Raw genomic sequence first — 15,896 nt, forward strand, 5'->3', positions numbered from 1 at the left:
TTCAGCCAGCTCAGATGTAATTGTTCTCCTCCAAGTGGTTTTTGGCCTTCCACGCGTTCTCTTTCCTGTTGGTGTCCATCTCAAGGCAACCTTGGGGATACGCTGACTGTCCATTCTTAGAACATGTCCAAGCCATTTCAGACGTCGACGTTTGATGTCGTCCACCACGCGGTTTGTCTATATAGGTCTTGGTTGGAGATTTTCACTGGCCAGAAAATGCGGCAAATTCTTCTCAGACAGTTTGTTGTGAAAGACATTAAGCTTTATCATGTCGCTTTGAACAACTCGCAATCAAATAATTCTAATTCAGTATTATTCATTCGATTTTAGTTATTATTTTCACTAATTTAATTTGGTCATTCTTTATTTCACACCTTATGAAAGTCCAAGAAGCAGTTTCTCTGTTATAGTTCACCAGCAGTGCCTTACGCTGGTCACACACATACAGCACACTCCTTAGAGGACGAACTATCTAGCTTGCATGTTGTATGGATAAATACGGGTTTATTCCAAAATGTCTAAACTTACAAAACATAAATAAAATGTTTTTCCCTCATAGAAACAAATAAAAGTAAACAAATAAGTGAACATAATATTGGAGTACCCTAGAATAGTGCATATGCCTATATAAGTCAATTGCAGTCCAATAGGTTGAATGCACCTAGATCACCTCCAATTCGCATATTGTTGCCATACGGCAACAAATAGATTTAATCACTTTACAAAAAAAGTATTAAATCTAAACTGGTTTTAATGATACAAATCGAAAGATAACTATCCCGAGATAGCATTTACATTTTTTTTATGTTGGAATTTTGCTTAAATATTGAATAATAAGTCAACTTTGGGAGCCCCCGGGCCATGACCTCCACTGCTTCATAAGTCAAAGGAAAAGAGGAGTGGCATTCAGGATATCCTGGTTATCTGATGCCATGAGTTATTTGTTCTTCAAAGTAAAAGCCCCCTGTTCAAAACTAATCAAGAATAAAATGATTTTATAATACAGCCTTTTAGTAAAACTGAGATAAAATAATTGTTGCCAAATGGCAACGCTATGCAGTAGAGGGTTAGGACATCTACTCTTTCACATATTTTTTTTAACATAGTTATCGTGTTTTGACCTTGTTTTTTCCTTCTGTAGGAAGTACGGCATGCTGGGTCTGTTTAAAGGCCTGGAGGCCAAGCTGCTGCAGACGGTGCTAACTGCCGCCCTCATGTTCCTTCTCTATGAGAAGATTGCCAGCAGCACCTTCAGAGTCATGGGACTGAACAAGGAGCAATACAGGAAACGCTAGCTCTGCTAAAAGACCCCTCACAACCGCGTGTTCAAGCACTGACTGTAGTAACTAACCACTGTCTACAGATGATGGGGACTTCAATTTCCACAGTGAATCTTCAAATGTTGAACTCCTCTTGCAGAACCGCCAACCAATCAGACGTTTCAAACCTTAAAGTGATCTGCTACTACTTTCTGGGTTCTTCTGGGCTCTTTATTCTCATTCAGCTCTCCTGTGTGCCTGGGTTCTCGCTTTTGCATTCGGATTAACATTCATGACTTGAGTGCTTCCTCTCACTGTAATAAAGAAATACAAAAACTATAATAAAATCACTTTTAACAGGTAACATTATGATTCACATCCAGCTTGTAGAAATAGGAATCCAATGATAAAACACTGCATCAGTGGCAGTGCAGAGCTAGACTAAAGACAGTCAGAGCTGATCCACTGTACGGATCTGATAGGAAATCTCTCAACAGCCTTGCTGGCTGCACACTACAGCTGCTTACTCAATGGGTCAACTCATAGTAAGTTTCAAGACTTCTTTCTTTTATCTGAAGTGCATCAGGAAAACAAGCGGATCTTCCCCTGTGAGTAGAATCATGATGATATAACATCAAATAATTGTTTTAAACCCAATCAAAACAAATTGCACAAAGGGGACAGCGACTGGTCAGGCGTTCCCTCCACTCTGAGCGCAGATTCTCCCCATTCACCTCTCTGGAGAGAGAGAGAGAGAACCTAAGCTTGCAAAGTTTAAAGAGATATAATTCATTTATATTAAAAAATATATATTTATTGTATACATGTAGGCCTATTTTTTGTGTCTTTACATAAGCACGTCTTAAAATCCAATTCCCCCTTTCCCGGTCCAGACCAACTGGAAACTTTTCAGGTCCGTTAGTGTTCCTTTGAAAGCTGAAGACGATCGACTGAGGGGTAGCCTAAACTATCTGCTTCGTTTTCATTCAGTTTCATTCTTAACAGGCCACATCTGTTGATGATAGTGTCCAGTCAGTAGGCTATTCATGGTCTCCACTCCCAATTTTGTTTCGTCTCCATTGCGCCACCAGGACAGCGACCTGCTCCTCCCCTCTGAACATAAACATGGTAGTCAAGTGAGTTTCATTAGAGCATAAATGAAACTAAATAACATAAACTCATTTTACTCCCCACTAATCCTAAAATTACATTTGGAAGTTGGCATTTGTGAAATCCTCCATTTTAAAATAAGAACAATATTTACAGAAAAAAACACTTTAGTGAGCCTTTAGGCTGTTGGACGTAACACCTGGCTTTTGTGTGCTCAGTTTAGATCATTCATGATGCTTGATAGATAGATAGATAGACAGACAGACAGATGGATGGATATATAGATATAGATAGATAGATAGATAGATAGATAGATAACAGTTCTACTGTATTTATAAACATATAGGCAACTTTTCATTTAATAAGCAGAGTTAAATTATACAATTAAAGCCACTCCATGACTTTGAGGCACGTGTCCATATCTCCCAAAGTACAGTAGCTCAATGAGTAGCTCCTCAGTATCAGCTCAGCAGGCTCACAGTCACACACCACGGGATACACGTGGAGCAGTCATGAACGCCAGAACTAATCGACACGCGTGTGATAGGTGAAAGCGTAGGGCAGCTCGCCCATCCGCATGCGATACAAATCAGAGGTACAGCAGTTACGTGACGCGGCGGCGGGCGGCTCAGACTTGCATTACTACATAAGCACTTCAGCGGCCGTGGCTCTCTCTCTCTCTAATAACAAATACTATTAAAGTTGACTTGTGCCTTTTAACCGCCATGGACCGAACAGCTGCAAAATACACCGAGAAGCACTGCGTCCTGTGCTGCCAAGAAGTCGATATCTTCGCCCTAGGGAAATGCGACCACCCGGTTTGTTACCGCTGCTCCACCAAAATGAGGGTGCTGTGCGACCAGAAGTACTGCGCCGTCTGCCGGGAGGAACTCGACAAGGTGCGGATGCTTTCGCCACTGGGGCTCGGGGATGGCGCCTGGTGATGCTAGCTAGGCCGCAGCGTTCCGGCTGTTAAATTGTGGACAAAAATAAACCGAATCTGTATGATAAAGGCTCAGTTGGACTTTCTAGTTATAAAACATGTTGCTGTTAGATAAGTCATAGTGAAAAAATGTGTCAACCAACTGATAGGAGTGCTTTTTCTTCGCTGTCATTAACTTAGCCAAGGTAGCATGTTTAGCAAGGGTAAGCTAGGTCTAGGTATAAATACCTACCTAGGTTGGAAAGCTTGAATTGATTCAGCAAGTGAGCATATGACAGTGTGCAAGCCTATACAGGTTGCTTTATTGTCTGTGCTTATTGTGAAAAGTCATTTGTGATTCAGTGAACTGTCGAGGTTTTATGCAGGGCATGTCAGCTGTCACCTCTCAAACACATCACTGTGAGAGGGCATGTTTAATGTTTCGCTTGCTTCCTAGTTATTACTTGTTTGTTGTGCCACACCTATTATGATAGATAACTGATGTGTCTTTGTACCAATCGGTCACCCCCTGCTTGTGGAATTCGTTCCTATCAGATACAGGTAGCTAGCTAATTGGACATCAGCCAACTTTTCTACTCAGCTGGACAGTGTCATACATATAAGGGTGTCACTACATTCAACAGTAACGCCAGACGTCTACTTTCAACAATAGACGTGGGATTTTTTTTAACTAACTTGATTACAGCTGGTTGCAACTATTGTCAATTTGAACTGTTATTTTTAAGCTTAGCTTAAAGGTGGGTGTGTATGTATAGATGTATAAAGGAATGCCTACATATAAATCCCTCTGTACTGGACGGGGTTTATAAGTTGACTGGCCATAATTCCATAGATGGATAGTATTTTTGAGTGCAGTGGTACATGAGCAGTATATTTGGCCTCTGAAAATGTTTTACCAAAACTTAACTTACAAGTTCTGTTATGACACCCACCTTGGAATGCCAATCTTGTAAATGCTTTTTGCAACAGTGGCCTGCAGCCTTATTACCTCCCTGCACTTACCATGTTCACCTGTTCTTCTGACCTTCTAACATCAGACTGTCATGTTGTTCTCAGGTGGTGTTCGTCCAAAAAGTGGCGGCCTTCTCGGGTCTGCCCTACCAGCAGTTCCCCTGTGATAAGAAGCACGATATCTATTTTGGCGACGAGAAGATCTATGCCCAATACAGGTACTGCTCAGCTCTATATAACATTATTTAAGATTGTGCTGTAAATATTGTTAATACCTTTAACTGTAAAATTTGAGTTGACCGTCTTGGCCATTATGATCGGTAACAAATGGCTGTATCTGCTAATTTTCTGCTACCAGGCCCTCGGAAAAGTAGCTATAGTCATAGGATTAAGAAAAAAAACAAGTTGACATGGTTAGGTTTCTTGTTAAAAAATAATACCCAGGAGCAATTTATCTTTTGTATCCCGAAATCGAATCTTTAACTTTGTGAAGATAGGTTGTACATTTCTACACATTAAGTAAAAAACATTGTGCTCCTCCATTACAGAGCTTTTAGAGACCACACCTATCTGACATCGATGTTAAGCTCAGCCTAGCAATGTAAACCTGTAAATGCAACTATACTAATGCAACACACACACACATGAGTGGAAAACACACCTCTCCTCATCTCAGCATGAAGGGAGCCCAATGAATTAATAATGGCGGAAGTATTTATACATCCATTCCACACATAGAAATAGTGTGCCTAAAGTTAGCGTGATAAATTAAGTGAAGCATCCAGTGTTATCTTGTGATGATAGCACTATTCTATGCTGTACTGTGTTCTTTGATTTAGTTAGTTAGTTAGTTAGTTAAATCTTTATTGTCCACGGTGTGGAGATTCGTCTTTGGTCTCATACAAAAAACAACAAGCAGGACAACACAACAACAACAACAAAAGCAACAACATTTACACACAGACATCTTCAGGGCAAGAAGCAGGGCAGCAGTGGCAGTATACACATCAGCGGGACATGGTGTTCAGTACCCCAATCGCTTTAGGAGTGAAGGAATTTTTAAAAATGTTACGATTTGCCCTTGGCACTCTGTAACGTCTACCCGAGGGAAGAAGTTCAAACTCCCTATGGAGTGGATGGGACCGATCGTTTGCTATTTTAACAGCTTTTTTCCTCAGCACTTCGTCGTACATGCAACTTAAATGTTTCTGTTTTGTCCCTATGATTTTTGAGGCAAGGTTTATTATTCTCTGTAGCTTGCTTCTTCCTTTTACGTTTAGGTTACCATACCACATTGCCATGTTAAAGGTTAAAATGCCCTCAATAAGGTTCTTATAAACTGTTTCCATAATGTGCTTGCTCACTCTGAATGAGTTGAGTTTGCGCAGTAGATGGAGACGTTGGTTACAGGTTTTAAAAATATAGTCTGTGTTTTCACTAAAATTTAGATTGCAATCAATAAATGTACCTAAATATTTGAAACTGTCTACTACCTCTACAACTTGTCCCCTAATTGTAAGGGGCTGCACATGGTCCTTTTCATGAAAAACAAGTTCCTGTGTTTTTGTGACATTCATCTCTAAGGAACTTACATCACACCACTTCTGAAGAGATGCCACATATGCTCTATATGCTCCCTCTCCGACTGTGTCCCCCTTCTTTAATAAGGCAACCAGGGCCATATCGTCAGCATATTTAAACAAACGAAAGTTTTCCAGATCTAATTGGAATTCGTTTGTATATATGGAAAAAAGTAGTGGAGATAAAATGGTCCCTTGCGAGGCGCCAGTATTAAGTACAGTGATGTCGGACCGGGTATTATTAACCAGAACCTGTTGAGGACGGTCAGAGAGGAAGTCCCTAACAAGGTGGATAATACCACCGTTTACTCCTATCTCGATAAGTCTTTGCAGCAAGATGTGAATCTGCATGCTGTTAAAGGCGGAAGTAAAATCGATAAACAAGGCCCTAGCAAAGTGGGAGGGGGCTTGAAGGTGCTTTGAGAGAGTGTGGACCATACTGATGGTTGCGTCATCGGTTCCCCTATGGCTTTTGTAAGCAAACTGAAGATGATCTAAGCTGTTAGAAACCGATGCTGTGATTTGTCTGCTTATAACTCTCTCAAAACATTTTCCTAAGATAGAAGTAAGTGCAATGGGCCTGTAATCTTTTAATTCAGTAGTTCCAGGTTTTTTAGGAATAGGCACAATATGAGACATTTTCCATAATTTGGGCATTGTTAAAGAATTAAGCAAGCACTGAAATAACTCTAGCACAATACCTTTAAGTTCATAAACATTTTCTTTTAAAACTCTCCCTCTCAGGCCATCCGGCCCCGGGGCCGAGTTGGGCTTAACACTAGACAGGCTGGCTACAATCTCATGTTCATTCAGTGTAATAGGGACATATCCAGGAATGGATCTACACACACTATCACGTTCAGCACTGAAATCATTCTTGTCAAAACGACTGAAGAAGACATTTAAATCATTTGCAAAAGATGGAGAGGGGTGTGACAAGGGGGTACACTTTTTCTTAGTCTCCCTGCCCATCATCACATTTAAACCTTCCCATGCTTAACGGCTTCTCTCTGCAACTTGTAAAAGTGTAATGTTTTTACGGTAAAGTAGGTATGTGTGTGTGCGTGCAATCAGTGAGTGTTTGTATTTAATGTGCAAATATATGTAGCAGCCAGATAATTATGCAGGGATTTATCATCAAAACAGTCGAATTCACACAATAACCTGCTGGATGATTTGCTTTGACGAAAGGGTGCCCTTTATCTGATCAGAAATATCTTTTTCGTTTGGTTGCTCTTTTTTTTCAATTTATGTCATCACAACCTCTATTTGTTTTTTATCTTGATTTTTATTTTTATTTTTCAGATTGTGTGTTTGTTTTAACTCTGCTCTGATTTGAACTATTTGTCTTTTCGTGTTCTATCAGGCATCTGTTGTTGCCGGAGTGCAACCGCTGTCCTGAGCCCAAGGTCTTCTCCAAGTTTGAGGAGCTGGAGCAGCACTTGAGGAAACAGCATGAGCTTTTCTGTTGCAAGCTTTGCACAAAGCATCTCAAGGTAAAATCGCCCCCTAAACAGTCAAGCCGATCAGTCAGTCATTGATCAAATGCTTCAGTGATCCAGATCTTGTTGTTGTTGTTGCCCAAGCACCCCTTACATGTTTAACATACCGATCGGACCGGATACTTGTGAGTAGGGAGATGTATTGTTTGTATGACTAATGTATGGAAATGTTCAATGGCTCACCTAGGGGTGTGGACCAACAGCAAAATCAGGTTAGAGCTATGGTGAGATGTCAAGGAGGGGACACTCAGAAACTTAAATTAATCAAACCATAGCAAATATAATCAATGATTGTTCCTATTATGTTGGAAAATCTGAAATGTATTGGTATGAAAATTCTTGTGGTGATAATTTGCATTTTACTTTCTGTACCACCTGAGGGCACTAAAACCGCGATACTTGACAATAGAGTACAAAAGTCCATGACAGATTTTACACATGATAATTGCTATACCATTATGTTAAATACAGCATAGAAAAGCATAGCAGGGTTAACTGTGTGTTGTAATAAATGTTAATGTTAATCTTACTGTGAACGGTAAATGTCAAGAAAGGAAATGTCATCCTTTTATATTGACATTTCAGAATTTTAAGTAAATATTGACACATTTAATTGTTCCCACCTACCTGGCTTGCAAATCTATTAGAAACTACTTCTTGACGCATTCAGAGTAAATATTATGTATAGATGATGCTAATTCTTTACTTAATCGCTGCCTCCAGATCTTCTCCCATGAGCGCAAGTGGTACACCCGTAAGGAACTGGCACGTCACCGAGCGCATGGAGACCCGGACGACACCAGCCACAGAGGGCACCCGCTCTGCAAGTTCTGCGATGACCGTTACCTTGACAACGATGAGCTGCTAAAACACTTGCGCAGGGACCACTACTTCTGCCATTTCTGTGACGCAGACGGTTCCCAGGAATATTACAGGTGTGTACGCCACCCACTTAAACCACACATGTGGTCATTTGTTCTGTTTACTCCATCTGTTTATTAAGCTGCTGTCTTACCAAATACCAGCTGTTTTACATTTATTCTTAACCCTCCTATCAACAGTGATTACCCATACCTGAGCGAGCACTTCCGAGAGAGTCACTATCTTTGTGAGGAAGGCCGCTGTGCCTCCGAACAGTTCACCCATGCATTCCGCACCGAGATCGATTACAAGGCCCACAAGGCCGCAGAACACAGCAAGAACCGGGCGGAGGCTCGGCAGAACCGCCAAATCGACCTGCAGTTTAACTACGCCCCGAGACAACAGAGGAGAAATGACGGTGAGCGAGCGCATCATTGTTATGCGTTTGTGTTTGAGGAACTTGTCTGAGCTTTATAATGGCTGGATTATTGTTGATGTAACTGCTGTTTGAAGGCAGTGACTGTGAATCAAACGGGTGTGTCTGTTGTTAGGTGTAATGACGGGTGAGGACTATGAGGAGATGCGTCACAATCGAGGGGGAAGAGGAGGAAGGCTTCAAGGGGGGCAGAAGAGCTGGAGGTATTCCCGGTGAGTCTGAATAAGCCTTCCAAGATGGGAAGTCATATTAGTATACATACGTACTAAAAACATATGCCAGTGCTCCTACACAAACTCATTACAAGAGAAAGAGAGGGAGACGTCCTTTCTGGTAGAGCGGTGCGAGTTATTTTTTCTTTATCTCCAATACTACTACTAAAATAAAGGATTTTTAATAGGACATTTAATAAAACTTGGTCTGTTAAAGATATGGACTTGGAGTGTTAAAGATACACTTGTTTATGAGTGTATGCAAATGTGCCCACGCAGAGATGACGAGGACAGGGAGTTGGCAGCTGCAAGGAGGGCATCCTTGGCAATGCGTAGGCAGGAGGAGAGGGGAGCAATGCAGGAGAGGCCAGTGATGCAGGAGAGGGGAACGATGCAGGAGAGGAGCGCTCCAAAACACCTCCGAGAGGAGAGGACGGAGAGAACAGACCCAGAAGAGCCCAGACACAGGATCGGACAAATCAAACCACCAAGCAAACCTCCAGGTGACAAAGGAAAATGTTTACTTAATATTTACTGTTCTTACCACTGTGCTTTGTCAGGGTTACGCTTTTTTTTGTTGGTGCAGTTGCACAAATGTCTCCCCCAAAAAAGTTTTGTAATTTAGTTTTAATGGCTGCTGATACAAGTATTGAAGGAACTCTCTCACCGTGCTATTTGTCCCCTCTGTCATAGTAAGAACAATGAAGAGCGCCAATCCAGAAGATGACTTCCCAGTTTTGGGAGCCATGGCTGCCCCACCCATGTAACTATTTACATACAATACAAACCGAAATACTCATCCTACACCATGGTCGGTCTGTTTTAAAATATTTAATTTCTGCTGTTGTCCTATGTTTGTGTGTGTCTTTGTGTCTTTCTCCAGTGTAAAGCCAGCCCCTGTTACGGCACCAGCAGCTCGTGCCCCTTTGAAAGAAGACGACTTCCCAAGCCTCTCTGCTGTGGCTGTGTCATCCCCCATGACCCCGGCTTACTCTGCCCAGCCCAGGAAGACTTCCTCCTTCCAAGACGAGGATTTCCCTGCACTGGTGTCCAGAATCCGGCCTCTGAAAGCAGCCGCTGGTCGGGGCAACTCGGCTTGGTCCAACCACACTGCTGTAGCTAAACCTCAAGCATCAAACCCCCCTCCCTCCTCCAGACAACCACCAACGCTCTCAACCGCCCCTGCTGGCCCACAGCTACTCTCCTCGTCAAGCTCTGCACCTTCACGGAGGAAAAAGAAAGTGGGGGAGAACGGGAAAGCGCCGTTCACCCGCTCTCCTCTTTGTTCTGACGACGAGAGCGGAGGGTTGACGCAGCAGGAGTTCCGCTCAGTGCCCACCATGTTGGAAATCTCCTCCCTGCTCACTGTTAAAGGAGGAGGCAGCAGCAGCAACAAGCCTCCTGCAACGTCCGCTGTGACCTCCAACCCTCCCAAACCAAACCTGACCCCCACCACCACCACCACCGATAAAGCCAGCAAGAAGAAGAAAACGCAGAAGAACACGGCCGCGCCTCCGACCACGTCTACGTCTTCGGTCTCGGGCATGACGCAAACCATCTCTGTGGAAAAGGCGGCGCAAAAAGAGAACGTCCCAGAGAAGAACTGGAACAAACCCCTCTCCGCTCCTCTGACCGCAGCACAGCCAAGTGCAATGGTTAATGGCCACCCTGAGAAATCGCCGCCTGTAGGCAAGAAGGCCGTTGCTGTAGCTCCAGACCCCCCTCTGGACCAGGAGGAAGACTTCCCAGCTCTCATGACCAAGAAGCCGCCACCAGGTACAGCACTATATGGTAATATTGACAACATTCATTTGTCATCTTTCATAATTTCACCGTCATATATGTATAGCATTATCAAATGTTATTGCAGTGGGAAGCTCCTATATATGATCTCAGAAATCCATTAAGTGTATGTTGCTGTCATTCTTGTCATTTATTTCAGACCGAATTTCTGGAAGTGAATTGGAAATATGTATATAAAAAAATAATCTTTATTAAGGACTCAGATGGTCCATATAAGAACCTTATATATCAAAATACAAACTCAATAAGAATCTCTGTTGAAAGTTGGTTTCTCGAAAAGCTAATTCAACTTCTCGTCCGTGTGGCAGTGTTTAAACCTATTGTTTTGTCATTATATTTAGGCATAGACGCCGGGTCTGTGCTTGGGGGCGTGTCAGCTCCCAAGTTCTGTTGCCCAAATTTCGATTTCTGTATTAACTTGTTATGAAACGTCATGCCTAATGCCTCATGGGGCGGCAGTGGCGAAGTGGGTAGGGCGGTCGTCCACTGGGTTGCAGGGTTAGTGGTTCGATCCCCCGCATACCTGCCACTGTCGAAGTGTGCCTGGGCAAGACACTGAACCCCACATTTTCAGAGAGCGCCGTGTGTGTGTGTGTGTGTGTGTGTGTGTGTGTGTGTGTGTGTGTGTGTGTGTGTGTGTGTGTGTGTGTGTGTGTGTGTGTGTGTGTGTGTGTGTGTGTGTGTGTGTGTGTGTGTGTGTGTGTGTGTGTGTGTGTGTGTGTGTGTGTGTGTGTGTGTGTGTGTGTGTGTGTGTGGTGAGAAATGTAAAGCATTTTGGGGCTGAGAAAATCCGTTAAAAAGCGCTATATAAGTCAAGTCCATTTACCATTTAACGGATGAACTTATCTGCTGGGTTGTCAGATATTTTATCAAGTAGTCGCTCACACACTGTGTTTATCTCTTAAGGGTTCAAGTCCTCCTTCCCAATGAAGGCCTCTGCTCCAGCCCCATCCTCCGCTCCAGCCCGAACTCCACCCGGCCTGGGAATGTCAGCCCCTAAACCTCCCCCAGGATTCACTGGGATCCCCCTCAACAGCAATGTGGTGGAGCCTGCTCCTTCTCCAGTTAACCCGTGAGACACCCTTTTTTAATACACACCATCTCCTATTGATTTGTTGTTGTTTTCCTTTTCAGGTACTCATTGTGTAAATGTTTGTTGTTGTTGTTGTTAGCCCCCCCAAGGTGTCAAGCAGTGGTTACCTGGTGCCGGAGGATTTCCATCAGCGGAACCTGGAGCTGATCCAGTCCATTCGATTGTACATGAACAACGACGAGTCAAAGTTCAACGAGTTCAAGAACTACTCTGCACAGTTTAGACAGGTACTTGCCACGTGGTATTCTAAATTATCATCTTGAGAATGTGTATAGGATGTTGTGTTCCTTTTTAAACGGTGAAAAGGCATTTTAGCCTCTAGTCCCCTATCATTTATCACTCCAATTTTACTCCTGGAATTGTGTGCTCTCTCCTCACCCTCTTAACTGTTGTTGGCAGGGTGTGATAGCAGCAGTCCAGTACCACCGCAGCTGTAAGGACCTGCTCGGAGAAGACTTCAACCGCATCTTCAACGAACTGCTGGTGCTGCTGCCGGACACTGGGAAGCAGCAGGAGCTCCTGACGGCCCACGGAGACTGCAGGGCCCTGGAGAAACAGTCTGGAGCCGGAGGAGGGAAGAAGAACAAAAACAAGAAGAGCGTCTGGCAGACGCCTACCACAGCGGCTAACGCAGCGGACGATCTCGACTGTCAGGTGTGCCCCACTTGCAGACAGGTACTGGCCCCCAAAGACTTCAACTCCCACAAGACCCTGCACACCAGGGATAGCGAGGAGTTCCCCTCCTTGCAATCAATTAGCCGTATCATCAGCTAGCCCCCTCACTTTTCCTTGTTTGCCAATGTGGGGGTACCTTTTTTTAGTTGCCCCCTGCAGCCCTGTAGCAACCAGTGTGCTAAACAGCAGCCACGTCCCAGTGGAGTTTGGGTGTTTATATCTCATAAAGAAACAATATTTAAAATGGTTTGAGGTGTAGGGGATTATGTTGATGGGTTTGTTTTTGGGTTGCCCACTCCATTTCCACTCGCATCCTTTTGAGGACGTCTCCAGCTGGCACTGGCAGCATCAAACTATAACTAGTACATTTGTTTAACGAAAGGGGAGATAAAAGCTACGGCTTTACTTGAATACATTGCTCCCGGATATAGAAAAATTGTATTGATTTACATTTTTTTTTACCTTGCCTATTTGTTTTCACTTTAACAGGAGATGAAAAACTGTATTCTGTGAACTTCAAAGTTGATAAAACTATGTTAGTAAAGTAGGGCTGCTTGGTAAAACAACAAAATAAACACAAAACGTGCTCGGTTCAAATATTTAGCAGCATATTTATTTATAAGTGCAGCTGTTTAATCTCTTTTAATTGTCTGTTGCTTCATGCGGAGGAAGAAAAGTGTTTGAGTGAATGGATTATTCCCTGTCACAGGTTTCATGAAGGACTGGAAGTAAGCTGCTTCAGGAATTAGAACAAATTTTGGTTAATGGTGTTGATTGATGTTTTTTAATGTTAACCATTCTGTTCACATCACACACCATGAGATTTGATTTGATCAGTGCTGTGGTGTTACACAAAGACTCAAATGGAAACTAAACAGAACTAAAACAATCAAAGAGTGTCCTTGCTTGTTTTTCTAACATCATTTTAAAATAATACATCTACTTTGTTAAGGATCAGTGCTGAAATAAGATATTAACCCCTGAGGTTACCAGTCGCTGTTTTATTTAGGTCAGGTTTTATTCAGGTACTACTTTATATTATTATTATTATTATTATTATTATTATTATTATTATTATTATTATTATGATGATGAAAAAGACCCTCCTACATTTCATTATAATGCTTGCAACACATTCATTCCCGCGTGTGTGTGTGTTCTCCTACATCTGCAGCTTGCTCCTTTTTTCAGTCCGGCTTAAATAAAGCAGTTTCTGTCAACACTGTTCAAATCTTTATATTTGGTTAGAGGCAAGTGTGAGAGACGAATGAGCAGTAGGATAATGCGTTGTAGGATGGTGGAGTGCTTCTAAGCATCCTTTCATTTTGCATCATGAGATATACTTGCCTTACAAACACACAAACTGTGCTACTTCCTAATCAGCTGCTTGTTATTTAAACAAGTATGTGTCATGTATTACAAAATGTACATGGGAGGGAAAACAAAAGTGCACATTTTATTTAGTGGTATTTTACCTAAAGCATACTACTGGTACCCAGAAGCCGTTGTTTTATGTTTTCATAAAATATGGAAGACCTTTGGCTTTCAAATCTTGAATCTTTCTACTGAACTTGGTCATTAATAGTTTTTCTGATTTGATATTTCTGAACTGCACTTTTATACCTTATAAACTAATTGGCAATCCAGAAGTAATACGTTATTTAACTTTGATTAATAACTTTGTTTATGTTTAGGTTATACAACTGACCATAACGCAATTTTTTTTTAAAGGACCATACCATGTGTAAAGCTGCATAAAAAAAATTATTGGATATAATGGAAAAGTTGTCCTGTAATTTGTAATTCAAAAATACATGAAATAAATATCCAGCATATCAAAATATTATAATATTACATAAGACCTAGCAAAAAATTATTATTCTAATGTTTTGAAATACTGGATTTTGGATTTCCATGAACTGTAAGGTGTAACCATCAAGATCAAAACAAAAGAAAGCCTTTAAATATTTCCTTTTGTTTAAAAAAAAAACTTTCCCTTTTATATTCTACAATTTTTTTTAGATGCACCTGTAGTTGTTAAACATCTTATGTTAATTAAACCTGCTTAACAGTTTTATTTTGTCTGCTTGGTGGTAGGGTAAGCAAGCTATGAATACAATATTGGTGTGTCATCACCTTTTCAACTTGCCTTTGCTGAAGTTATCACCTGATTAATTTATGGATTACAGCTGCATGAGATATATAATACAAATGATCACAGTCACACATTAAAGCTGGACACAGAAACAGGTAGTCCAAAGCATGTTTTCTCTTTTATTGGAGTGACGGTCAGACTGCAGTCCGGAGACATTCAGGTAATAGACAGTGACACACATCTCTGTACACAGTTTTTTACACTGAAGAGGTCGAACACTTTCAGAACAGGAAGAAACAACTCAGAAGAAACATGTTAAAGGGGTAAGCACGCTACAAAATCAATGTTCCTTGTTTCTTGCTTAATGGGGGTTACATTTTTATTATCAATATTATGGCGGGGGGAAATATCGTAACATCCATGCAATGTATTTTACTGGAAACCACACAAATGATGGTGCCAGCGTCACTACACATCACCCATTATCTCAGTTCAACAAAACGACTATTATCACATTAAACTTTGATTTAGGTGCCGATGGCCCCTTTGAGAGTGGTCAAACAAAGTTATTTCCAACAAAGTGTGCATTCTAGTTAATAAATAATCATCATTTATATTATATATATATATATTTTAATTATTTTCAGTAGTACAGGACAAACCAGACCCTAGACAGCATCACACACAGGTTCCATTTACTTCAATAACATACTGAATTTTACAATCAACCAATACCACGGCAGTGTACATGGGCCAGAGCACAAAACATAGAGAATGCTTGCATTATTATTTTTTACCTACCACACTGACTGAAGAAGAGACTGAAGCACTGAGAACAATAATAACAACCTGAACTGACAGTACCCCAAACTACCAAAAGTACCCCAATAGTACCTTTTTGCCACCAAAAATACTCCAGTGTCACCTAACACAGTAAACAGGCTACCAGCAGCCCAGTTATACCCAAGGATTAAAGAACCATACTTGCATTTTTTCATATTTTAGCATACTTTAATTTAGAAATTTTTCAAAGCATGCGCTTAAAGAATTTTTATTTGATTTCCTCTCTTCAAGAATAAAAATATAAATATCACTCTAATTAGTTATTTAATTGAATCCAATGAATTCAGATAGGGAATGACAGAGTCTGCCACAATTATAAAAACTAATATGTAGAGATATAATCAACAAAGATTGTTACTGCATTAAGAGAGCTAGATAGCATCAAATAGTGTGATTTCATGATAAACTAAATTAAAGGATTACAACTTTAATATTGTCATTAGGGTGGAGGAAGATAAACAATAGATTGACGCCTCAAGTTGTCTGTAAGCTGATATTCATATCCTTTTAGAATGGACTGAAACCTACTGCTG

General features: G+C 41.4%; 2 protein-coding genes across 4 annotated transcripts in view; both read left to right on the forward strand.

Annotated features, from left to right (window-relative positions):
* slc25a17 (solute carrier family 25 member 17) overlaps positions 1–1,649 on the forward strand; it is a 5,964-nt gene extending 4,315 nt beyond the window's left edge. For both annotated transcript variants that reach the window (XM_080043312.1, XM_080043311.1), the window contains exon 9: positions 1,142–1,649. In XM_080043312.1, the coding sequence (XP_079899438.1) occupies positions 1,142–1,295 (154 nt within the window). In that variant the 3' untranslated portion in view covers positions 1,296–1,649. The remainder of the gene's footprint in view (positions 1–1,141) is intronic.
* A 1,367-nt stretch (positions 1,650–3,016) lies between these two features.
* Positions 3,017–14,467, forward strand: znf598 (zinc finger protein 598). Of its 2 annotated transcripts, none has more exons than XM_080044345.1 (12): positions 3,017–3,268; positions 4,369–4,481; positions 7,210–7,339; positions 8,069–8,280; positions 8,407–8,624; positions 8,758–8,854; positions 9,134–9,357; positions 9,548–9,617; positions 9,738–10,645; positions 11,564–11,729; positions 11,830–11,977; positions 12,150–14,467. In XM_080044345.1, exons 1-12 carry the CDS (start codon positions 3,095–3,097, stop codon positions 12,522–12,524), a joined length of 2,835 nt encoding a protein of 944 aa, XP_079900471.1. In that variant the 5' UTR covers positions 3,017–3,094; the 3' UTR covers positions 12,525–14,467. The 2 variants fall into 2 exon arrangements, with proteins under 2 accessions (XP_079900471.1, XP_079900472.1); XM_080044346.1 differs by having other exon boundaries at positions 9,738–10,630.
* Positions 14,468–15,896: the final 1,429 nt, after the last annotated feature.

The sequence above is a fragment of the Ammodytes marinus genome, assembly GCF_949987685.1.
Source record: "Ammodytes marinus genome assembly, chromosome: 16".
NCBI lineage: Eukaryota > Metazoa > Chordata > Actinopteri > Uranoscopiformes > Ammodytidae > Ammodytes > Ammodytes marinus.

What these genes read in the sequence shown, in the direction of transcription:
- znf598 (XM_080044345.1), top strand. Translation starts at nt 3,095, where the DNA reads ATGGACCGAACAGCTGCAAAATACACCGAGAAGCACTGCGTCCTGTGC. An exon ending in ACAACAGAGGAGAAATGACG is followed by an intron (nt 8,625 to 8,757) that starts GTGAGCGAGCGC and finishes GTCTGTTGTTAG; the next exon opens with GTGTAATGACGGGTGAGGAC. An exon ending in AAGAGCTGGAGGTATTCCCG is followed by an intron (nt 8,855 to 9,133) that starts GTGAGTCTGAAT and finishes GTGCCCACGCAG; the next exon opens with AGATGACGAGGACAGGGAGT.